Below are 27270 nucleotides of genomic sequence, written 5' to 3'. Positions count from 1 at the left end.
TCACCATCCAAAGATGTTTTGTCCATTTGTCTGAAAAATGTGGTGCCGTGTTATGGAAATTTGGAGCATTAGAGTTGACTGTAATTATATAGTAAGGTCTCCACAAAAATAATAGTCCTGGGATACAACAAATAAATGAAATCCACAAATAATCTCAAACCTTTTTATAGGAAAACGTTTTTACATAGAAATGCCAACAACTAGCGGAATTGATAGAGCCGAATGTCCTTTCCCTATCCAGTTCCTGGCGGAGGTAATAATAAGCAGTGTAATGGCCCAAAGACAAGGAATCAGAGAAAAGTAGAGAAACAAAGGTTATGGTTTTAATCAGCACTTGAAACACAATGTTTATTGCGCACAGTTTCCTGAATGATTGTAAAATGTGAGCAAAGTTAATTTAACACCCAACCAAGGGTTTTAAAGCAACAGGAAAAACACATCAAAAAACTTAAAAAAACACCAAGCTATTTCTGATCAGCCCACTGCACTTTGAATGAGGCTAAACTTTAGCCAGTGTGGATCTGAGCTTCTCATACACAAACCTGAGGAATTTGTCATGATGCCATATCAGGTGCCATGGGCTAAATATTCAAAACAGAGGTATTACCATTGAAAACTCGCAAACCATGCATAGACTACCAGTCAGTACCTATTTTTTGCTCTGTTTGATTTCTGGGTTTTAAAAATTATTTTTCAGGGGATAATGCTTAATAATAGGATACATTCTTTATATATAAGGACACATTTACAGAGGAATATTTCTTCTTGGTGGTGGTTGCCATTTCAATTGATGGAAATACAGAATTAATGAGTGCCATGAGATGACTTTGATTCCCAAGACCATCAGGTAGCTTTATGTCATTCTTTATTGTTCATGATGTCATGCAGAGATGTGTTGTTTGAACCATAGGTAAGTATAATGAAAAAGGTTGGATGACATCTCTGAACCCATGGCCACTCTGGAGAACTTCATAAGGGTTCAGGAATGACTTTACAAATGTAAAGGATAATCTAGTATTGACTCAACTGATGAAACAAACAAAATGGAGACAATCTCCAAATATCAAGTCATTATTGCCCGTTTAAAAGATATACGAGCCAGTCACTTAGTGGGCTGGTTTCACCCAATATTGTTTTGATTGTTGGCTTAATTTTCTCTAAAGATAGATATTATGAGGAAAAGGAGGCATTAAAGAGTTGGTGCTATCGGTAGAACTCAGTGTCTGTCTATCCTCAGAAGGAGAATTCATTGACCCTTCTCACTTACCACCACCAAGTCCTAGACACCTGACAAGGCAGGAGTTCTTACTCATAAAGACAAGTCCCCCATCACCCCTGGAGTGAAGGAATTATAATTGCTTGGAAAAGAACACATCTGCTTTACAAAGGTGTCTGAGACACTGACCTAGTGGCATATCGCCCTGTCCCTTCAAAATTGGAGAATTCCTGATTGAAACATATAATAAAATGCTAGAGTCCATCTATTTTATAAATCTAAAAAACTAATACATTAAGATTTTGGTGTCTCTGGTGTATTTCAAAAAACTAACTAGTATTTTCTAAATGTGTGTGTGTGTGTGTGTGTGCGCGCGCGCGCGCGCGCGCGCGCGTGTGTACGTGCATTCTAACTGCTTAGCCATTCATGAAGGCTTTTCATAGAGCCATAGTATCATCGAAATTGGAAGGGGCATAGCGGTTGTCTAATCAAGCAGTATCTGCTTCAGTGCAACAAATGGAAAGGTAGTATATCCCATAGGGAAACATGATTAGATTTTAGAATGTTCTCTCTTATGCCCCCTGGTAGGTAGATGCTCTGACTTTGGTCAAGTCGCAGCCTTTTTGAGCTTTGGCTTCTCAATTTATAAAATAGACATGCTGTTACACAAGTTGTTGTGAAGATCATGAGATATTATGTGTCCCAACTAAACTGTACTGGCTGTGTAATTCAAGCATTATTTTAATTAACTTCTGTTAAACCTACTAAGAAGCAAAACATTGTTTTCCAAATATAAGAATAATAATAATAGCAACAATAATAATAATATAGCTCATAGGTGCTGAGTAGCCATTAAAAATGTTTACAACTTTCTATGCATTATCTCATCAAAAGGAAATTGCAATGTGATGAAAATGTTCTGAAATTAAATAGTGGTGAGGGTTGCACAACCTTGTGCATATACTAAAACCACTGAAACATATATTTTAAAGGAGCAAATTTTATGATATGTGAATTATATCTCAATTAAAAAAAGAAAATTGTATGTGAAAGAGTTTTAGAAAATTGCAAATGTGCAGGTGATCTACAAAGTGCCATGAAGGATACAATGAGGCATAAGTCAGTCTTTTTCCCTACTCGAGTTTTCTATAATATGGTTGAGAAGTTAAAACAGATGCACAAAAACTAGCACCTAAAGCAGTGTGTGAGGGAGGCTGTCATAGGTTTACGAAGAGTATTAGATACTCAGAAGACCAAGAGATACATGTAGGCCTCCAAGAGGATAGTATCACTGTCCAGGATATAATTTCATGGAATCAAAGGAACTCTAGAATTCTGTAGAATGGAGACCAATTAGAAAAGACACACTAACCCTTAATGGAGATTGGATGGGAAAATTAAAATAATGTTTTCTTAGAATATATTACCCCTAAATGAGATCTTTCTGATGTGGCATCACCAATGATCTCACCCACTTCTGGTTTCTTGCTATGTGGTGCTATAAAATGTAATTAGCCAAAAAGAAAGATGCACTTCACTACTGCCCTATATCTGACTCAGTCCTTTGGCTTCAAAATCTTTTTCCTGGAACATGTGAACAGTTGAAGCCATTCTTTTTTCAGAAAGCCCCTCCAACATGATCAGGTCCCAGAACTGATATTTATTAACTCTATGATTTGGGACACATTATTTAAACTCTCTGAGTAGATAGAAAAAAATAGCACTCAGTCTTCATGTTGGCCGGGGGTTTTAAGTGATAAATTGTATAGAGCTCAATGTGTCTCACACAGTGAGCACACTGGTATGCAGAGCCGGGGAAGAGATGGGAGACAAGGGAAAGATCTTCTGTGTCCTTGTGTGTCTTTGGTATCCACAATGTGTATTATAGCAGTCTATATGCAAGCTTGCTCCTGCCGCACATTTGAAGGCTCCCTGAGGCCTCTCAGAGCAGTTCCCCATGGTGCACCCTGCTCCCCCTTTTGCTGTTCCCTCAACTGTTTTGTGGGTGTGAATATTTACATGCATGGTTTGTCTTCTTGATTTGATTGAAAACCTCCTGTGAGACAGAGAACACATTTTATATGTTTGTGCGGTCTACACACTTACACAATGCAAGATGCCTGTTATATGTTCAATTTTTATTTATTAGCTAAATAAACAAAAAAAATATTACTCAGTAGGGGAAAGTGAGAGACAAGGCAGGAATAGCTTCTTGTTTTTGAAATGATGTGTGTGTGTGTGTGTGTTTGGGGGGAGGTGTACATTTCCAGCTCACTGCCAAGTTAAAATAACTAAACCAAAACCACTCTTTGACCATCTAGACTGGTAAACACAGTCTCTACCAGATAGTAAGACCTCTTAGTCATTCATTTAGCGATGTATCTGGGTGAAATTAGCAATTATCCAAATCAGTGTGTTTGTTTTGAGGTGAGAAAACAGGTGGCTGTCTAACACACTCTGCAGTGTTACTTTATCCCAGCAATAGTGACTGTAGGCCCCAGAGTCCCCCTCAGGCCTTAAAACCTCCTTTCCCTGGTGAGAATTAGTCTCCAGAGGAGCAAAACATAACATTCAACCTGACTTCGATTTCGGTTGTCGATGTAAAATTGGACCATGGGAGTTGTTCTGTATTCTGAAATGAGCGTAAGCATTCAGTGTATTTGAAGGCATTGTCAAGTTTTATCCAAAGTGGGGCCCTGGAGTATAGGACCGCATTGTGTTGCACAACAGAAGTTTGTAGACCATAAGCAAGTCTCCTTGCTAAATCTACATGCCATCCTGTGTTGCACATTTGTTCATCTTGTTTGTTGATACTCTAAAAGTACGGTAAACAAAAAAATAGCAAAAGATAATTTTTTTTTCATTTTTGGTTGCTTTCCTTGACATAGTCAAGCCACACAATTCTACATAACAACCCCAGAAAAGAGAAAAAAAATCAGTGGACATATCTATATGCCATATACAGGATAAATCTTTACATTTATGTATTCTGTTTTACCTATTTCATATGCATATAGATTGAAATATATCTGCATCTATAACATACAGACATCTTGCTTGAAGTATGCCCCAGATATCAAGTACACCATTAAATCTTTACCTTGGTTACAACAAATATTTTCAAGTGAATATGTGGTTGCATATGGAATTAAAAGGTGTGTGAAACTATGGTACCACTTGCTAGAACGTTCAGGTTCCTTCCCAGTGTTATCTTTCATGTTTCCTTCTAACTTGGTTTAATAATATAATCCTTATTCAGAAATGAGCTTTTGTGAAAAAATCAATAATTACCTTTGTCACTATTTATTTAATGAATCCATGGAAAGACTTCATTAAATTATAAATGCCTTGTTACTGATATTCTCATAATAGATTTTTGAAATTATATGTGAGCCAGTTATCTATTTCAAGGAAAATACAATGTTGAAAGATCAGTACATGTCCAGTGAAATTAGTGCTGGTTTTGCTAATACAATATTCATGAGAATTTGCTGGAGACAATCACATTTAATCCCAGAGAATAAGAATTTGAAATGGATTCTTTTAAATGTAATTATCCATTGGCAAGAAAGTTTAGCAAGTTTTATTGTTTATGTAATTGAAATGATTTGCTATTCTGTCAATATGGGGGAGTGTTTTGAGAATATTTAGTTTCTGAATGGAATCATAAATACTGATTCTCTAAATATGCTTCATATTAATATTTTGTGGTTTATGTGCATTTTTAATGTATTTGTTTTCAGGGGAAAAATGGAGTCTGTGGCTTGATGCAGCTTGGATAGGGTAAATAAGGTCTGATTTCATGTAGCATCTGTTGTCTGAATCTACTTGGGTGGTATTTAGTCTGTTCTAGCTGACTCTGGAGTCTGAATCCATGAAAAATCAATGATCTTGGAAGTCAAAGGACCTAATCATCATATATTCAGGAAAGGATGGGTGTTATTTAAGTCAGAAGTTCTCTAAGCATCACCAACCTTCATTGTTTCTTAATTGTTTGTTTTACTATGTTGTAAGAAACGAATCCCTGCAAATTCTAGAGATTTCTATACCTTAGAAAATAATCATTTTACATTTCATATTGCTGAAAAAATGTAGGGACAAAGCAAAGGGACTTTTTCTCAGAGTTTGGTGCATCTTGTAACTTTGGCATTATAATGCTTTTATTTCTAGAACTTGAATCTCCTTAACAATTAGAACTCTGATAATAAGGGACTATTGTAGCCTCCCTATCAGAATAAGTAGGGAACCTTCAAAATTTCTTTCAGTCTATCCTGGGATAGGAAACATGTCTGTAATAGAAGAAACCCTAAAACAGTGGAAACTCCAGAGTAACAAATATCCTTAAGCACTTGTTACATTGAAAAAGCTGATTCCTACAATGCAACAGGAATTTAAATCTGGTGTTCTATGGAATATTTCTTCTTGACCCCAGGGAAAGTCTTAACACTACATTTGTCTCTTTTATTTTATTTTTTTTAATTTTTTTTCAACGTTTATTTATTTTTTTTGGAACAGAGAGAGACAGAGCATGAACGGGGGAGGGGCAGAGAGAGAGGGAGACACAGAATCTGAAACAGGCTCCAGGCTCCGAGCCATCCGCCCAGAGCCCGACGCGGGGCTCGAACTCACGGACCGCGAGATCGTGACCTGGCTGAAGTCGGACGCTTAACCGACTGCGCCACCCAGGCGCCCCCATTTGTCTCTTTTAGATAGTTAAAAAAAAAAAAGGTCATCCATTCACTTTTACACATAGGAAGTAATTTCAGTGCACTCCTTTGTAATACTAAATACAACTTCAGTTAGAGCCAGTTTATTAGCCCTGCTTGGGTTGCCTTGGAGCGGCCACTTATACTGGATGAGGGGAGGAAGTTGTTTCTCCTCCTGTTTCAGTGATGTTCACTTCTCCTCCTTCCTGACTCCTCCACAGGAGGAGGAACCAGGAAAAGGAAGAGAAGATAAGGGTCCTCCTTGATCTTCCTTGGCTAATACAATAGCAGCCATCTAGCTGGACTTAGCCAAAACTAGAAACTGACTCTGGGAAGGGGCACTTTTGGGGAGGCATTTTAGTGGGTTTTTCAGTGCTCTTAACCACATCACTGGACTTTTTTTTTTTTTTACCTGTAATTCCCTTAAGGTAGGTAAATGCACCTTCTTCAGGTAGTTATTTAGGATTTCTGCCTCAGTCCACCCCTGCAACTTCAGGTTCCTTCAGTTGTCTTCACTGCTTATCTCCACCACACCCACTCATCCCAACTGGTGGCCCTTTTGAATGTGATACAACACAATTCTATGCTGGCTCTCAAAGCCATGGGTAATGCTCACCTGTCACTTGTTCTAACAAACTCTGATGCACAGGTGCAGTAATAGGTCTTTGCTCTGCCATCAGAGCATCAACAAGCCATAGTCCCTTCCCTTGAAGATTTCTCAGGCAAGAGTCCAATCCCAGGCAGGAGCAACTAGGATTGCTGACTATCCTAACCACTGCAACCAAGTTCCAGGAGACGAGTATCAAACTTTCTGAGATGTTTCAGTGAAGTCACATTCCCCTGCACTTGAGATAAGGGAAAAGTAGCACCTTCCACCTTTCCAGGTACCTGGAAATCACTTCACAGTCCAATGGTCTCCAAAAATCCTCTTCTAGTTATCCATCTCTTCTTGGCCTTTCTCTCTTTTATAATGGGCTGAAAATAGGTAATTAATTCAGGGTCCCAAAAACAATTTTTAGTGTTCTCCTTTGCAAGTTGTATACCTCATTTTGTACAATGGAAGTAGCAGTCTGTTTTTTGTCTTATTACCAGCTCAAGACTGCAGCTGAAATTAAGACAAAGAAATCCATTCTAACATCCTGTAACATCTGCATATCAGTTGCTTGCTGTCCACTATAAAATTATTTTAAACACATATTGATGGATACATATGTAAAATCTGCAAAGCACTATATGAGGCCCCGTGGTGCTCCTACTCTAGCAGGAAAATGAACAGGTAGCCAGAACAGCTAGATTAACCAAATCTGCTAATTGCAGTTATAGGATGACCCAACATTCCTCGAATTTAGCCTACCATAATCATTAGAAGCACAAAATGCATTCTCCAAAGTGGGAATGCTTGGGTTTGAATCACAGCTTTTCTCTTTTTAGCTGCATGACCTTAGCTGAGTTCCTGAATCACTCTGTGCTTTAGTTTCCTCATCTGTCAAATGGAGATAATGTAGTACCTCTCTCATGGGGCTGTTATGAGAAAGATCAAAGTTATTACTTATAAAGTACTAGGAATAGAATAGTATAAAGGTATTTGTTAATCTCTTAAATAAGATTCTTAATTTTCTTCCTATTAGTTACATCATACATGTGTTAAAATATGTATTTATCATGTTAAGTAATTTACTGAAAGCGAGCAAATTGGAAATCTTCCAAAATGAGGAGATAATGATTGCTTGCACAAAAGGCCTGTGCTAAATAAAAAATGTCTAAATAATGTCTCCACAGGCCCTTGGATTAAGTTTCAGTTTTCAGGGGAATCCAGCTGTTTGTGTATCACTGGAATCATTCTACAAAAAAAAACTGGAATGTCTTATAATGGCATATATTTTAAAGTAAGGATTCTGAGAAATGTGCTAGACAATAAAAATAAATCTAGAGAGAAAAAGTACACCTTAAGTGTATGTAGCTCTAAAAATTATTCTGCTCTTGGATTTTGAGTTTCCTAATAACCAAAGTTAAAAAGGAAATATGAGGGGCGCCTGGGTGGCGCAGTCGGTTAAGCCTCCGACTTCAGCCAGGTCACGATCTCGCGGTCCGTGAGTTCGAGCCCCGCGTCGGGCTCTGGGCTGATGGCTCAGAGCCTGGAGCCTGTTTCAGATTCTGTGTCTCCCTCTCTCTCTGCCCCTCCCCCGTTCATGCTCTGTCTCTCTCTGTCCCAAAAATAAATAAAAAACGTTGAAAAAAAATTTAAATAAAAAAAAGGAAATATGATTTAAGTCATATTGTCCCTGAAGCCTAAAAACAAATCAAAACACACAAATTAAAGCCCATACTAACTCAGTATCAGAAAGATATCCTTAATGAATAGTAAAAAGCAGAAAAAAGAAAAATGGAAACCTTTGCATGTGACTATGAAAGGGACAATGCGCAGTGTCCCACATAGTATCTTCAAATACTTCTGTTTAGTTAATGCAATTTTATACAAGATTTTTTTTGAAATAGCTCTCAGCGTAAGCTGATGCCATGCATACTGTTCCTGCCTATTCAGTGATGAGAATCCAGTGAGAGGTTAAGAGGATGTGGTCCAAATATTCAGGTTTCCGATATTCTGATTATAAATTTCTACAGGAATGGATAGATTTTATGTCCTTTAGACCCCTATCCCCCCCATGTTGTTCCTGTCAACTGAGGTCTGATGAAAGGTGAGCTGCAGACAGTTTGAGGTGATGTACTCTGACAGGGGCCTGCATGCAGTGTCTGTATTCTATGCTGCTGATTGAGGGCACAACCATATGCTTTACAAAATCAGCTGAGCTCCTGGTAGAGCTGACAGAACTGCTATTAGAGAATGCTTCTCAGAGCAGAGAACATACGCACACACTTCTCTTTGCAGCCTCATCTTGTGAAATTCTGAAGTTAACAGCAACAAAGTTTGCACTTAGAATGATTTTAATGCCAATTTGCATAATCCATTAGAAGTTAATTTTATTTTTTAATGTTTATCTATTTTGAGAGAGAGAGAGAGAGAGAGAGAGAGAGAGAGAGAGAAAGAGAGAGAGAAGGGGAGAGGCAGAGAGAGGAAGAGAGAATCCCAAGCAGGCTCCATGTAGTCAATGCAGAACACAACACAGGGCTCGAACTCATGAATGATGAGATCATGACTTGAGTCGAAATCAAGAGTTGGGATGCTTAACTGACTAAGCCATGCAGGTGCCCCTTGAGAGGAAGTGTATATATATATATATATATATATATATATATATACACACATACATACATACACACACACACACACACACACATACACGCACACACACACATAACTTAGTTATAAACCAAAAGTGAGGGCCTGAATTCTCATTCTGGTACCTGTCTATTGTCACTTGACCTTGAACAAGTCATTGTACCTTCCCATGTCATAGTTTCCTCATTTGTAAAATAGAGAAATTGAGTAAGTTTCAGGCACTTAGCATTTGATGACTTTTTTCATGAATAAGGACTAAGAAACTGCACACACGAAATGCCTGTCAGCGTGTTCCATATCTTTTAGAATGATTTCCTATATTGTGAATATTTATCATTCCACACTAAACAGACTTAATTGCTGTGGTTTTGCCAGTTATTAATGAAAGAGAGAATTTCTTGCCTCATTTGTTTATGTGTGTGTGAAACGGAGAGTGGAGTAAAGAAACTACATTAAAGAACATGACAGGATGTCCTTCCCCACGGGCAGCTGTGCACCTTTTCTGGGGCATCCTCTGGGAGGAAAACAGTTCAGTTCTCTAGAAAGTGTTTCTATTGGCATATCGATCATCCATGAAAGAGATGCTCCAGATTGACACAAATGTCAAGAGTCTTGCTTCTAATATATGAATTTTTCAGAAGTAAAATTAGAGGAAAGTAACCATTGTCTGAAGCATGTTCTTGAACAATACACTGTGTGTAATGTTTTGTTTAAATTTGTGGCTTCCTAGAACAGAGACTAGGAGGGTGAATGAGGGTAACTACATGACAAGAGAAATGCATCTCAGACGGCCTACGTATATATATGTAGTGATAAAAAGAACCCAAGATGAACTTCATTGAACTGTGAATATTTTGAGGGAAGAGATTACACACAAACACACACACACGTGATTTTACACACACACACACACACACACACGTATACTTATGTCTGAATCTCTTTTTTTAATTTTTTAAAATTTATTTAAACTGAAATAAAAAAATTCATCCATTTCTGACATCCCTCACCCCCTACTTATTGGAATCACCAGTCTATTCTCTGTATCTGTAACCTTGGTGTGTGGTTTGTTTTAGATTCCACATATAAGAGAGATCATGTAGTATTTGTCGTCTCTGACTTATTTTACTTAACATAATATTATTTAATTATTTAATATTTAACTTACTTAACATAATGCCCTTGAGGTCCATCTATGTTGTTGCAAATGGCAAGATTTCATTCTTTTTGATCGCCAACATTCCAGTGTGTGTGTGTGTGTGTGTGTGTGTGTGTATACACACACACACCATATCTTCTTTATCCAGTTTTCAGTTGATGGACATTTGGCTATTGTTGATAGCACTGCTGTAAACATTGGGGTGCATGTGCCCCTTTGAATCAGCATTTTTGTATCTTTTGGATAAATGCCTCATAGTGCAATTGCTGGGTAATATGTAGCTCTATTTTTAATTTTTTGAGGAACCTCCATCCTGTTTTCCAGAGGGGCTGCACCAGTGTGCATTCCCACCAACTGTGCAAAAGGGTTCCTCTTTCTCCATATCCTTGCCAACATCTGTTGTTGCCTGAGCTGTTAAACTTAGCTATTCTGACAGGTGTGAGGAGGTATCTCTTTGTGGTTTTGATTTGTATATCTCTAATGATGAGTGATGTTGAGCACCTTTTCATGTGTCTGTTAGCCATCTGGATGTCTTCTTTAGAAAAGTGTCCATTCATGTTTTCTCTGCATTTCTTCACTGGGTTGTTTGTTTTTTGGATGTTGAGTTTGATAAGTTCTTTATAGATTTTGGATACTAACCTTTTATCTGATATGTCATTTGCAAATATCTTCTCCCATCCCATTGGTTGCCTTTTAGTGTTGTTGATTGTTTCCTTTCCTGTGCAGAAGCTTTTAATCTTGATGAGGTCCTAATAGTTCATTTATGTTTTTGATTCCTTTGCCTGCAGAAGAAGATGCTGTGCCTGAGGTCAAAGACATTGCTACCTGTTTTCTCTTCTAGGATTTTGATGGTTTCCTCTCTCACATTTAGGTCTTTCATCCATTTTGAATTTACTTTTGTGTATGGTATAAGAAACTGGTCCAGTTTTATTCATTCTTTTGCAAGTTGCTATCCAGTTTTCCCAACACCATTTGCTGAAGAGACTGTCCTTTTTCTATTAGATATTCTTTCCTGCTTTGTCAAAGGTTAGTTGACCATACATTTGTAGGTCCATTTCTGGGTTTTCTATTTCTTTTTCTATTGGTCTTTTGTCTGTGTTTGTGCCAGTACCACACTGTCTTGATGATTACAGCATTGTAATACAGCTGGAAGTCCAGAATTTTCATGCCTCCAGCTTAGGTTTTCTTTTTCAATGTTGGTTTGTCTATTCGGGTTTTTTTTTCTGGTTTCATAAAAATTTTAGAATTGTTAATTCTAGTTCTGTGAAGAATGCTGGCATTTTTTGATAGGCATTAATTGAATGTGTAGATGGCTTTGGGTAGTATCAACATTTTAACAATATTTGTTTTTCCAACCTATGAGCATGGAATGTTTTTCCATTTCTTTGTGTCTTCTTCATTTTCTTTCATAAGCTTTCTGTAGTTTTCAATGTACAGATCTTTAACCTCTTTGGTTAGTTTTATTCCCAGGTCTCTTACAGTTTTTCGTACAATTTTAAATGGGATACATTCCTTGATTCCTCTTTGCTGTTTCATTATTTGTATATAGAAATACAACCAGTTCTGGTACTTTGATTTTATACCCTGAAACTTTGCTGAATTTATGTATCAGTTCTAGCAGTTTTGGGATAGTCTTTTGGGTTTTCCACATACAGTGTTATGTCATCTGTGAAGAGAGAAACTTTGACTTCTTCCTTGTCAATTTGTATCCCTTTTATTTCTTTTTGTTGTCTGATTGCTGATGCTAGGACTTCCAATGATATGTTGAACAACAGTGGTGAGAGTTCACATCCCTGTCGTGTTCTAGCACATTGAGTACTTCCTGCCACTCCCTTCTGGCCCACCAAGTTTCAGTGGACAGGTCTGCTGCTAACCCGATGTGTCTATCCTTGTAGGTTAAGGACCTTTTGTCCCTAGCTCCTTTCAGAATTCTCTCTTTATCTTTATATTTTGAAAGTTTCACTATGATGTGTCATGGTGTTGACCTGTATTTGTTGATTTTGAGGGAAGTTCTCTGTGCGTCTTGGACTTGAATGCCTGTTTCCTTCCTCAGACTAGGTAAGTTCTCAGCTACATTTTGTTCAAATAAACTTTCTGCCCCTTTTTCCTGCTGTTCTTCTGGGACTCCTATGATGTGGGTATTGTTTAGTTTTATGGAATTGCTATGTTCCTTTTTGCTCTAATACTTTCCTTTCCCTCTTCTTTGCTGCTTCATTTTCTTCCCATAATTTTATCTTCTATATCATCTATTGTCTTCTCTGCTTCTAGAATCCTCATTGTGACTATATCTATTCAGCTTTGTATCTCAGTTATACCATTTTTTTAAAAATTTCAGCCTGACTGGTTTTTAGGTCTTTGATCTCTGTAGCAAGGGTTTCTCTGGTGTCTTCATAAGCTAGTAGTCTTATGACTTTTGTTCTAAATTCTTGCTCAGATATATTGCTTATATTTTCTTTGAGCAAGTCCCAGCCTGTGACTTCTTCTTGACCTTTCTTTTGGGGAGAATGCCTCTGTCTTGTCATTTTGGCTAAATTTCTGTCTTTTGCATGTTTTAAAAGCTTGACATGTTTTCTGCTCTTGACAGTACTACTATATTAAAAAGGGGTCATACACTATCCAGGGCTTGGCTCTTCAGGAAGTGTTTCTGGTGTAAGTTGTGTGCACTCTGCTGTTGCGGGTTGGCTGCTCTTTCCTACTGCGTCGGTACTCTGCAGAGGTCCTCCTTACTTGTAGTGGGATGTGTTTGGACCTTAACTAGATGTACTTTGATTTGTCTGTTGAAGTAAACCTTGCACCTGCCATGCTAACTCCTGCCAACTGTGGAGATCCTTCTGCCACTCTACAGATCAATTTCCTGGGTGTTCCAAGTGATCTGACCTCAATACAGCTGTGTTTGAGGAACAAGGACAGCCCAGAGCTCTTCTACTTCTCTGCCATCTTAACTATTCCCCCCAGGTTCCCTTTTCATTTTGTTGATGGTTCCCTTTGCTGTCCAGAAGTTTTTTAGTTTGATGTAGTCCTACTTATTTATTTTTGCTTTTGTTGTTTTTCTTTTGGTGACAGATTAAAATAATCATCACAAAAGACTTATACCAAGGAGCTTACTGCTTATGTTGTCATCTAGGTTTTTTATGGTTTCAGGTCTTATATTCAAGTTTTTGATTCATTTTAAGTTAATTTTTGTGTATGGCATAACATAGTGGTCCAATTTCATTCTTTTGCAAGTGGCTGTCTAGTGTTCCCAGTACCATTTATTGAAGAGACTGTTCTTTCCCCATTGTATATTCTTGGCTCCTTTGTTGTAAATTAATTGGCCATAGTTGTGTGGGTGAATTTCTGGGCTCTCTGTTCTGTTTCATTGATCTATGTGTCTGTTTTAATGCCAAATACCATAGTGTTTTAATTACTGTAGCTTTTTAATATAGTTTGAAATCAGGGAGCATCATGTCTCCAGCTTTGTTTTTCTTCCTCAAGATTGGCTTGACTGTTCAAGGTCTTTTGTGGTTCCATTCAAATTTTAGGGTTTTTTGTTCTATTTCTGTGAAAAATACCATTGGAATTTGGATAGGGATTGCATTGAATCTGTATAATGAATGCTTTGGGTAGTAAGGACATGGTAACAATATTAATTCTTCTAATCTGTGAACATAGAATTTCATTCCATTTATTTGTGTCTTCTTCAACTCTTGTCATTAATGTCTTATAGTTTTCAAATATACAGATCTTTTTTCCCTCCATGCTCAAATTTATTCCCATGCATTTTATTATCTTTGATGTAATTGTAAATGGAACTGTTTTCTTAATTTCTCTTTCTGATAGTATATTATTAGTGTAAAGAAACACAAGAGATTTTTGTCTATTGATTTTGTATCCTGCAACTTTACTGAATTTGTTCTTTTTTAATTTTTATATTTTAAATTTATTTATTTTTGAGAGAAAGAGACAGAGCACAAGTGGGAGAGGGACAGAGAGAGATGGAGACACAGAATCTGAAGCAGGCTCCAGGCTCTGAGCTGAAGTCAGACGCTTAACCAACTGAGCCACCCAGGCACCCCTGAATTTGTTTTTTAGTTCTAGCCATTTTTATGGAGTTTTTAGGATGTTCTATATATACTATTATATAATCAGTAAATAGTTCCAGTTTTACTTCTTACTTCCCAATTTGGAAACCTTTTATTCCTTTTTCTTACCTAATTGCTATGGCTAGGAGTTTCAATAATATGTTGAACAAAAGTGACAAGAGTGGATATTCTTGTCTTGTTCCTATACTTAATTCTTATTAAATGCTGACTAATCACTATAACTTCATACAATTCTTTTTTGTCCCCTCCTTCCTTCCAGCACCAAGGAAAAATTGGAGTTAAATTTAATGTTGGGACAGATGACATCGCCATTGAGGAGTCCAATGCAATCATTAACGATGGGAAATACCATGTAGTCCGTTTTACAAGGAGTGGTGGCAATGCCACATTACAGGTGGACAGCTGGCCAGTGATCGAGCGCTACCCTGCAGGTAAGCCAGTGAATGTGTATCGGGGGAAGATTTTATGAAAAACAAACTGGAAAACAAAGCACTATTTTGCGTCCGTTTCACCAGATTGTGGGTTTTCTGAGAAACCATCAAGTATTTATTGGACTTTAAAATCATGTGAATGTAATGCTGTCCTAAACTGTTCTTGATACAGTGTACAAATGGCATTTTGTAGGAGAACTTGAAGGCACACTTTATCGTTTGCAAAATTGAGGACATCAGTGAAACCAGAAAAATGCACACATAAAAGGCACAACATGTCAAAGCTCTTTTTACTGGATCCTTGCATTCGAACAAAGGAAAGGCTTTGTCAAAAGTAACAAAGTTATATTTAAAACTGAGGGAGGGAATATTACATATTTTTCTCTGAAAAAAAGTAGGACCAGGTGGTTCCTTTGATGGTGCAGAGCTGAAACTCATGAAAGGTGCAAGAGGACCATGAGACAAATAGAGAAACAGTAAAGGAACAATATATAGTACTATAAGTCACCCGTTATAAGAACGTGTAAGTAAATGAAGTTTGTTTTCACTGTCATATAACCATATGGGAGTTTCACAAAGATTCTGTGACACTAGCATTACTCATTTCACGTCTATAAAATGAATGTCAAGCTATTATAGATAAAATAAAAATTACCTTTTTCATTGTTAATCAGCTTATCAGATCTGCATTATTGAAACAAAGGAAATGAAGACTTAAACTAGTGTTACTTGTGGTTGCATATATTCCCAATTAAAAAAAAACATGTTATTTTGGGGTGCCTGGGTGGCATAGTCGGTTAAATATCCAACTTTGGCTCAATTCATGATCTCACAGTTTGTGAGTTCAAGCCCCACATCAGGCTCTGTGCTGACCGTCTGCTTGGGATTCTCTCTTTCTCCCTCTCTCTCTGCCCCTCCCCCCTTTCTTTTTTTCAAAAATAAATAAACTTTAACAATCATGTTATTTTAAAGTAAAATACAAATTAAAAGTATACTTGTATTTTACTTCAATTATTATCTCTATATTTTAGTACAAGCGGTTACTAAACACATCAGCCTCATTTCTCTCTGCTCCCCTTTTAGCTACAACTGACTTGTACAACAGATTTATAGTACAGTATAAAGAAAATATTCAAAAAGAAATTTTCATTTTGCACAATAAAAATGATTACCAAAATGCATATAAGCCTCTGTTGTAAGTATTTGTTTCTTGGAAGAAATAATATGAGGAAATAACTAACTTATTAATAAAGATCTCAGTTTTTCTTAATACTGACTCACAATTAGGAAATGTGTAATGAAATGTCCGTGGTGCCCTCCTGGAACTTTTCTGATTTATATATTTCTACATCTTCAGGCCTCATTTCAAACCTATTCTGTAAAACTGGTGCTGTGCAAATATTTGCTGAATTAAGTGTGATAAAAAAAAAAACAGCTCTATGACAAAATTCAGAAGCAAGCACATTAATAATATGTCCAGGGCTCATTATAATACTGGCAAATAGTAGGCAGTCAATAAATATTTGCTGAATTGATGTCCTGGGAATTATCCCTACAATTACAAGAATGTACACCTTCTTTTACCATCTGTAATGGATTGGAAGACTTGGAAGGAAAGTAACTCAAATATGTCACATAGACTCTGCTAATACTGCATTTACTGAAATCCTAGTAGAAGGGTATTTTTCATAAAAAGTACACCTTTAGTGGAATTATGGAGAGTAAATTGGTGAATTTTCCAAAATACAGATTAATCAATACCTGTTTACTGAGAGGAAGTCACTGCACTGGACACCATGAAATGTATAAAGTAGGGTAAGGTCTAGGCTGTGTCTCTGGGGGTTTTGTCATCTGTGAATAATAGACCTGAATATGTAAATTGACAAATTCTGTTACTATTATAGTAGCCCAGCAATGTTTCACCAGTTAATTTGTTAAAATTATTTCATTTTAGTAACTTTTTACTTTTATCACACTTTTATCACATAGAGCTATTTTTTAAGAGCTCCTTTTTAGAGAATGCTAGTGGTGACCTACAAGGGGAGAGAAGTCCCACTCTCAAGTTAGTTGGAGAAAATCTGTTTTAAACTAAGTTTAAAATATCTATATCTGGACTTTATTTTATTAATATACATAATGTATCTCTAAATGAGAAATACAATATGTATTTCTCAAGCATAGATAACCAAAACCTAGTTTTCTAATGCATTAATGCATTGAGATAAATATTTTATATTTTCAAAAATTTATATGCCTCTTTAATATATTTTATCTGATTGACAGTCTTTTAATTGTGCACTTACTAGATACTATGTACTAGGTATATTTCAAAAAAGACATGATCCTGTGGCAAGCTAACGTCCAATTTAATACTAGAATAAGGCAGTACATTACTTAAGTCAGCAAATAGTTGTATATTTTTCAAGACTAAAATTTGTTTAACACACATATAATGTCTCATTTACCAATTAAATGGATGCCCAATATAGGGAACAATGTAAAATATATTTAAAGATCAGAAACTGACAATATCCTGATAATTAAGGGACAATCTTTACAAATAGTTATTTTAGATGCAACCTCTTTTATATTTAGAAAAAAAATAGGCACATGCAAAGATTCTATTCTACGCTTTCAGTGAAAAGTATTTGAGATAATATTAATTAATCAAGAGTGAGCAAAGTCACAGTTATTATGTAAGATACAAGCAAAAGTAAAACACAGAATCTGTCCTCAAGAAAATTAGAGCACTTGTGAGGAATTTCAATATATACATGTAAAAAGTTCATGATGAATATGTAAAGAACTCAGGGGAGTCACCATTTTTATCAAGTATTTTATTAATCATCTGTTCTGTGTGCATTTCAGCATGATATTGAGGTAGGAAATAAGCCATGAAAATTTCAAAGACTTTCTTCTTTTGGAGCTGTATCTGCAACAATGCTGTGAAGGCTGAATACAAATTTAGAAGTGTGTGTCATCTAGATTAAAGTTTTTAGAACAAAGTGATTTTATGTATGAGTTCATTAGAAATGTCTAGTATATGTCTTTTATATTGGTTTGTGGTATCACTACTTTTATTTTAAAGTTTTTTATGTTGTTATTCTTCATTAGAAATACAGCTGCACTAATGCTTTTACCACCAAATCCTATAATCAGAGAAGCAGGAACCAACAGACTATATTTGGTTCCTTTTAAAGTGCCTGCACTGCAAAATATAGGTAATAAGGATTGAAATTAGTAATTAAGTATAGCACTTAACCTTCCATTATACGGCTTTGTGGTAAGTGCTTTTATATGAAGCAATTCATCTGGTAGCAACACTATACTTTTAATGAAAAGCACCTAAAGCATTGACCAGTGGTATTACCCTATAATTGTCTGGAAGGCTTTCATAGAGAAACTAATTAGTAGAGGTAGATTTTATGCCCTTTTGGAGTATTTGAAATATTCTTTTAACCCAACAATTCATATCTTAGAATAAATATTGAATTTTCTGAATAACAGACCCACTTTTCATTATTTTCTGTACATGGAGAAATGTATAGGAATAATATTGTGCAAGCCATTTAAAGTTGAGAAACCATTTATTAGTGCTTATTAGTTAAAGCTCTAGAATATAATGCATCATTGATATCTGATTTGTTCCTAATTACAATTATGTAGCAAAATTTCTCTCGTAACAAAAATAGATTTACTTTTCTCATAATGTTAATCCACAGAATTTAACATCATCTTACTCTTTGCCCGACTAAAGATTGCTCCAGTTAAATCACAGTTACCCTTGAGATTAAACGTTTGAGTTCATTTGTCTACCAGCATGCCAAAAAATGTCCTTTGCACAAGGCCGAATATTCATTTTATTCATGTCAAATGAATAAATCAAATGAACAAATACTTAAAGGATATGCAGTACATTAAAAGGACATACTAGGTTTACCATCTGGACACACAGATACATAAAAAATGTTGGAGATTAAAAATATACCATCTGAGAAAATATAAGACTTATCATATAACATTTGGCTAATTTTGGATGGATAAATACAAAAAAGGTAGGTTTTAAGGAAGAAGAAGCCATTTTGAAGTAAGTAGGCTAGTAAAACTATGAAAAAAATAGGAAACTTGATTTGGATCTTGAAAGGCTTGATTTTTACCTAGAGGGTGGCATGAATTTATTTTAATGAGATTATCAAGAAAAGATAGAGACAGAAAGTATTTAGAAAGCTATTAAACAGTCCAGATGTCAAAAGATGAAGGCCTAGAGTAGAGTGTAAGAAAATAGAGAATAACAGAATACGATGGAAAATCTGGTCAATGACTGAAAAGAAGGAGAGTCATTTCCACTTCTTAGTTTGTCTCTTTCTCTCATCAGCAATTTTCAATGTTTTCTTGCTGCAGTGTGTCACCAGACTGCCCCAAGTAAACAGTGAGATGGAAATCTATGGTAGGAATGAATAGAGAAGTCAAAGACATGTTTCTTGCTTGCTAAGAGTTTAGTCTTTTAGAGAAACAAGGATTCAGAAAACCCACCAATGTCAAATAAAATAGGTTAACTTCAAAACTACTAGTGAAGAGAAAACATGGTTTTCTATGATGGTATAACAAAGCAGATTATTTAGGAATAGGAAAGTTTAGAAGAGAGGATGGCCCAAGAAAAGATTCCATAGAGATGGTGTAGATATTTTTTGCATTACCATCACTTTGGCTCAAAGATCTTATTGATATTATCTCTAAATCTTGATTTTGTTTTAATCTTTCAAAGTTGGTAAAATATTTGAGAGCTCGGGAAATTCATGGTGATGATTTCCCTTTAAATTCTATATACTTAGTTTAGGTTAATTCTACACACTTAGTTTAAGTTGTCAGTAATTATTGACTATCTGTTTGAGTCATTCCATCATTTAAAAGTTTCCTAGTTGCTAAAAGGTTGGTTAGTTTGATGATATTGGTGTTTTTATTTACTTTTAATGAAATTTTTGCTATGTATGATGTATTGAGAAAATCTACTGCATTTGTGATCATAGCATAAAAAAGAGAAGGAACTTCACAGATCCTTCTATTTCAGCTCCTTCATTTTACAAACAATGAAATGGAATCTTTGAGAGGTTGGTGGATTTAATCAGAATCACTTTGCCAGTTAGTGGCAGAGCGAAAATTATACTTGGGAATTCTTGTTTACCAACTTTATGTACCTTATTTTATACTATCTGGAAGACAGAAACCAGAATGAAGATAAATCATTAGATAAATCCTTCAACATAGCAAGGCATACTCTTCATAGCTAAATATTAAGATGACCTACACGATTGGTCATGGTTGTACATGTCAGTCCATGTCAGAGTCCATTACTTCTGCTGACCAACACAGACACATACACACACAAACCTATCTTATGAGTGCTAAAAAATAAAACATAGAAAAACATTTTCTTAGAAAAACCATAGTTAGTTACCCAAAGGATACAAAAATGCTTTTTAGAAGGGGCACATACATAAACATTAAAAAATAAATGTTTAAAAAAAGGCACTGGATGTGGCTCAGTAGGTTAAGTGTATGACTTCGGCTCAGGTCATGATCTCATGGATCATGAGTTCAAGCCCCATGTTGGGCTCTGTGCTGACAGCTTGGAGCCTGGATCCTGCTTCTGATTCTGTGTCTTCCTGTCTCTCTGTTCCTTCCTTGCTCACACTCTGTCTCTCTCTGTCTCAAAAGTAAATAAGCATAAAAAAAAATTTACAAGGGGCACATGCACCCCAATGTTTATAGCAGCAATATCAACAAGAGACAAATTATGAAAAGAGCCCAAATTCCATAGACTGACAAATGGATAAAGAAGATGTGGTGTACATGCACACACACACACACACACACACACACACACACACACACACTGGAATATTACTTGGCAGTCAAAAAGAATGAAATCTTGTCATTTACAACAATGTGGATGGAACTAGAGTGTATTATGCTAAGTGAAATAAGTCAGTCAAGGAAAGACAAATATAATATTTCACTCATATGTGGAATTTAAGAAACCAAACTGATGAACATGGGGAAAGGAAAGCAAAAATAAGAAAAACAGGGAGGCAAACCATAAGAGACTCTTAAATACAAAGAACAAACTGAGAGTTGCTGGAGGGGAGGTAGGTGGGGGAAGGACACTTGTTGGGATGAGCACTAGGTATTATATGTAAGTGATGAATCACTAAATTCTATTTCTGGAATCTTTATCACACTGAAAAAAAACAAACAAACAACACCATAGTTATTTATCACTGAATTTTTGAGTCAGTAATACTCATTAGGAGGCACTGGTTATTTCTTAATCTCACTTTTGTCAAATCTCACATTTGACATTTGTCACATGTCTTGGTTAAGTGTATAGATATGGGAAATGCTTGATGGAATTTTGTTTCCCTCCTACAAAAGTAAGGCAGTGAAAATATAACTCTCTATGGAAACTGATTAATCATAGTGAAGATTTGAATCATTCTTTAAATAAAAACTAATTTTTGGTACAGTCCAACAGAAGACATGGTAACCGGTATTTGTCACATAGTAGGCTACTTAATGAATAATTTTTGGAATAAATCCAGTTTCCTCATTCAACTTCTATGTAATAACCTTGTCTTTTGCTCATGGTTTTTAGGCAAATATGTACATGGATGAATATTTATATGAATATATACATTTTTGGCTTCTGTGATATAGTTAACTGTTACTAATTCAAATTTTCCAAAGTAAAGCTTACACACTATGAAATATATGAAACTTCAAACACTGTAGCTATGTTAGAATTAGTGACTAAAATTCTGTCTTTTCTAGTATTAATATCTTCTTTAATGGTGTTCATTTTTTTGAGACTTTGGGGCTTTTCTTAATGAGGAAAAATTATAAATTTTTTATTAAGCAGTATATTAAATACATCTGCCTAAAGTGTGAGCTACAGAGAGATTGTATCCAAGGAGATGGAAAGAAATGGTACCTTCTCAGACTTCTCACTCATTCATATATATTCTCAGCGACCTGTATTTTTTTTTAAGTCAAAGAGTTCTTACAGTTACTGTAAGTCAATCACATTAGGATTTTTAATTTTTTGACAAAAGAAAAAGAAAGTTCCTCTGATAGCTTGGTGGGCTTTGGCATCACTTATACTACACAGGCTAACAAACATAGATAATATAAATAAATATAAATAGCCCTTCATGATTTTCATAAGATTTCCCTTTATCTTTTTGTTCCCCATTATTGTTTTCAGTGTACAATCTTAGTACTCTAAATTCTTATCGTAATTAAGGTACATGTTGATCCCACTCCTGAAAAATATGTTAAACACAAAATGGCATTACCATAATTTTAAGTAAGGATAGCCAAAAGTATTAACTGAAGAACTGGGTTCAAGGACTTTTCCCCAAAGGTATTGATAATCAGGTCAATGAATCTATTCACTGGTTACAAAACAATGAATTACTAATGTTACATAAAAAATTTGTTGCTACTACAAATGCACAATTTAGTTTTTAGGAGCAGAGGTGGAAAATGTTTAAAGTAATAGCTGAAGTGTGAAGGTCAGAGATATTACTTTTTTTTTTTTAATTCTAGTTTCTTTTTTTAAATTTTTTTAATGTTTTTACTTTTTTTTGAGACAGAGAGAGACAGGACATGAGCGGGGGAGGGGCAGACAGAGAGGGAGGCACAGAATCCGAAGCAGGCTCCAGGCTCTGAGCTGTCAGCACAGAGCCGGACATGGGGCCTGAACCCACAGACTGTGAGATCATGACCTGAGCCGAGGTCGGATGCTCAACCAACTGAGATACCCAGGTGCCCCCAGAGATATTACATTTTTAAGGATCTTAGGCTTTCAGGAAACTTCACAGCTTTTCCAAGTGTTTTGGTTGATTTTGATAAGATTTATAGTTTTTTAACAATGCTTTTATAAACTTCGTCAGTATCCAAAAGTATCTTATATCCCACTGCTTATAATTACTTGAGTGCAATGGAAGATCAGTCGTGTTCCCAACTCAATGAACCATTCTCTTAATTCTTTCTCAAACACTCTTACTCCTTATTTTCTCAAGAGCTTTTTATTAAAGTGCCCAGGTATATTTAAATGCTTTTGTGATAAATACAGATAACAGCTAATACTTTTGTGTATAATTAAACAATTTAAAAAATTCTACCAGCTGTTTTTCCCTTTCAGTTAATGTCACCATTTGAATGCCAGCTGTGAGCAAGACCATATTTTTTGTAGTATTTCCTTTTCTTATCACATACCTACTTTTCTTATGTTGTAAACTCAGGAATAAATTGGTATTAAATGTCACTTGATGGTAAATAATCACGGTTTTTTCAAGAGAACACAAATTAGCAAAAAGATAAAAATCTCATATCCAGATGTTGAAGCCCTATATAGACTTCATATGAGTACAAACATTAGGTAACTATCCTCAGTTTTAGATATTAATCTATATCAATTTTTCTATTTTTTTTTATTTTTGAGAGACAGAGAGATACAGAGCATGAGCAGGGAAGGGGCAGAGAAAGAGGGAGACATAGAATCCAAAGCAGGTTCTAGTCTCTGAGCTATCAGCACAGAGCCTGACGTGGGGCTCAAATTGGTGAACTGTGAGATCGTGACATCAGCCAAAGTCAGATGCTTAACCGACTGGGCGACCCAGGTGCCCCTTTACCAGTTTTTCTTAATTTTTCTTCCTCTATGAGATGATGATGAAGTAGGACATCTTATCTTTAGAAAAATACACATATATCTGCATTTAAACACAGTTATGCATATGATTTTTTGGGGTTGTGTCTCAACATCCCATGGCCCATTTACCTAGGATTCAGAACCTGTGCTCTGGATGATCTTGAGGATGTCAATTTTAGAGGAAAAAAAAACCAAAACAAAACAAAGTCTGTGTAATGAACACAGAGGAACCTCCTATCCAAATAAAGTATGCTTCCAGTGAAATGTAGCTGCCCTTTATAACCTTCTAACTATGGATGTAGCCCTCTGGATTAGCCTCTTCTAACTCATATAAAATCTTTTTTCTTTAATAGAACAAGCCCGACTTTTGTACTTCCACTTTAGAAAAACTTAGTTCTCTCCAACATGATTATAAGAATGTTGTTATCCTTCTAATAAATGTATTTCAAGCACTGATATTATGCTTTATATAATTCTAGCATCAGTGCATTGCATATTAAACAGCCTCAAAACCAAGAGGCATGATTTGAGGCTCTCATGTGGAGAGATCTATTTGTAAATTATCTGAGGATTGTGAAGTGTGATGGCGAAATTACAGTGTCCAATGTGTTCAAGATAAAAATGACTATTAATCTGACATCTTTGGAAAGTGTTATCATTATTATGAGGACAAGTTAATAAAGCCCTTTGCATGTATAGAAGAAACTTCAGAACCCATGGAGGAGGACAATTTCTCGCTTTTTCTCCCCTTACTAGATAATTTTTCACTTTTATCTCATTACTTTTTTAATCTGTATGGTTTATTTTCTTACATATGTACTTAACTCACTCCAGGAGAATACTGACAATCCATTCCTTCCTTTCCACCAAAAACAAACTCTCAGCATCAAAAATGTTATAACCAATTAAGTTAGGTGAATGTAGGAAAATGTATATTCCAATTTCTGTATTAAGAACTACCGCAAATGTGGCAAATAGATGCCATTTGAGCACTATCTAAGGTTCATAATTTTGAAAAAAAAATCCAGAGCAAAGATCAACAAACTTTTACTGTAAAAGGCCAGGTAGTAAATATTTTCATCTCTGTATGTCTCATGAGCTCTGTCACAATTACTCAGCTCCGCCATTGTAGCTCAAAAGCAGCAATAGTAATAAGCAAATGAATGGCTGTGGCTGTGTCCTAGTAAATCTTTATTTAGAAAAATAGGTAGAGGGACACATTTGACCTGTACACCATAATTTCTTGACCCCTGATATAAAGGCATAACAGAAGGATATGGGGACCAATCTGAAGGAGCTCCTACATGCCAGAATTGGAGTTATTTGAACAGCAAATTAAAGGGATATAGCACTGGATTATAATCCAAATAGTGAAATAAGTATCCATGAGCACATATTGGTATTAATAAGTAACTGAATGGACAGATGACAGATAGGTAGATACATGGATATATAGGGGAGAAGGAACAGTTTTGCTTTTTGTTTCGTTTGTTTTTTAGAGAGAGAGAGAACAAGTGAGCAAGCACAAACATGGGAGAGGGGCAGAGGGAGAGAGCCACACTCAGTGTTGAGCCTGACTTGGGGCTCAATCCCATGACCCTGGGATCATGACCTGACTTGAAATCAAGAGTCAGATGCTCAGCTGACTGAGCCACATAGGTGCCCCTAAGGAGAGTTCTTTCTTACAGAATAATTCAATTAGCAAATGTAGAAGGATTATGGAAATAGAAATTCAGCATTACAACTTCAAAGTAACAATTGTTGAGGGTAAGATTCACCAACAGATGCTAAAATTAGTGCATAAAAGTTGGAGTAGAGACTAGTAATTTATGTAGTGTAAAAGTATCTCCTTCAAGGGGAAAGTAAAAACCTTTCACAGAGAAACTCAGTAGAACACCTTAACCAAGTAATCAAATTAACCATCATCATTATTAAGAAATATTGATTTATGTACCTCATGATATAATGCACTGAGAAAGTATTCGCAACAAAAATTCATAACCTCAATCTAATCATGACAAATGTGATGTGGGAATCTGTGTTGGATTCTGGACCAGAAAAAGGACATTGGTTAAAAATTAGTAATAAAGTCTATACATTACTTAATAGTATAATACCAATGTTAATTTCTTAGTTTTGATAATTACCCAATGGTTGTTTAACTTGTTAACAGTGAAGAAAGGTGGGTAAAAGATATGTGAAGCTCTCCTTACTATTTTTACAATTTTTCTGTAAACTAGTAATTTTTAGCAAAGATTAAAAAAAAATTATTTTCATCAAAAATACCTTTTCCTCAATTCTCTATAGCATTATTCCAGGAAAAGAAAAGATTTTAACAATAAAATTTCATGTCTTTGTAGAACTGGCAAGTCAGATGTAATTGTTATGATAAATTATATATTAACATGTTTATATGGTTATTAGAAAACACATTTATTCCTGAGGAATATAAACCTAGTTTCTATAATAATCCAAAGGTATAATGTAATCTAATATTTTAGTTCTTAATTAAGACAGAATGACATAATAAATGTGAAAGCCTTTTGAAGTATGAAGCCTTTAAATAGGCCATATATTAAAATTTAAATTATGATGGTGAATATTTTGTGTCAAATTTAGCCTCATGGGTTGGATATTTGTCAAAGAAAGTCTTTCATCTTAAACATTTTAAAGTCTGTTTTGTTTTTAGCCTTTTGAATTTGACTGTATTAAAAAGCAGCTAAGATTCCTACCTCTTCTGAAAATTTGAGACTAACTTCACTCATGTTAAGTATTATTGAAGTAATTTGTCATCTTGGGCATATTATCTATACTGGTGGCCTGAATATTTAAAATATCCATTGAGAGTCCAAAAGAGAATATACCTAACATAAGTCTGTCTAGATATTACCATATGCATTTCCAATGAAGTATTTTAGCTGAATTTATGAGATATAAAACTGGACAGAACAGAGAAACATCTAGCTTCATTTTTCTAGATAGTGTCAACTAATTGATAGCATGACATAATAATTTTTCAGGGTCACCTTGCTGGAGCATTTTAAAAGTCCATGTAGAGTCTTCAGCTTTCTCATTTGTTATTTTTATTGCTCAATTTGGCAGAGGAGTTGGATGAGAGTGTATTTTCTGGTTAGTGGAGAAACAAACAAAAAGGCTTTTTTTAAATGCAGACTTTGCTGTAAAGTCGGGGTGGGATGAGGGTGCAGGATGGTCACAGTCACAGAAGGAAACAGGTCTGGGGATAATTAGATGAGGCCTGTACTTTATGGAAGCGTAGTTTGAATAGAAGGTTAAATGCCTAGGATTGACTCAATAAGGAAATTGGTGTTGCACAAGGATTGAGGTAAAGAGGTAACACTTTACCCCGAAATCCCAAACATTCACAGGGCCCATATAAATTCCTGCCTTTTGTAGGATCTAATATTGGCAAGAGGGAGCTAGACAGGCAATCTATATGGGGAACTGTGGTAGTTTTTTTTTTTAAACATTTATTTATTTATTTATTTATTTATTTATTTATTTATTTATTTATTCTGAAAGAGAGTCTGTGTGTACACTCGTGCATGAGCAGGAGAAGGGCAGGGCGGGGGGGGGGGGAGAGAGAGAATCCCAAGCAGGCTCCACACTGTCAGCGCAGAGCCCAGTGCAGGGCTCAATTCCAAGAACTGTGGTATCCTGACCTAAGCCGAAGTCAGCTTAACCGGCTGAGCTACCCAAGCACCCCTGTG

At 35.7% G+C, this 27270-nt stretch overlaps 1 protein-coding gene across 1 annotated transcript in view; it reads left to right on the top strand.

Annotated features, from left to right (window-relative positions):
• The window catches only part of LOC115511232 (neurexin-1-like), a 699173-nt gene that overhangs the window by 515164 nt on the left and 156739 nt on the right, over window positions 1-27270 (top strand). Inside the window, 1 exon segment of the mRNA XM_030311788.1 lies at window positions 14661-14832. Within this exon segment, the coding sequence (XP_030167648.1) occupies window positions 14661-14832 (172 nt within the window).

The sequence above is a fragment of the Lynx canadensis genome, chromosome A3 (assembly GCF_007474595.2).
Source record: "Lynx canadensis isolate LIC74 chromosome A3, mLynCan4.pri.v2, whole genome shotgun sequence".
Taxonomy (NCBI): domain Eukaryota; kingdom Metazoa; phylum Chordata; class Mammalia; order Carnivora; family Felidae; genus Lynx; species Lynx canadensis.
This window is presented reverse-complemented; position numbering and strand designations above follow the sequence as displayed.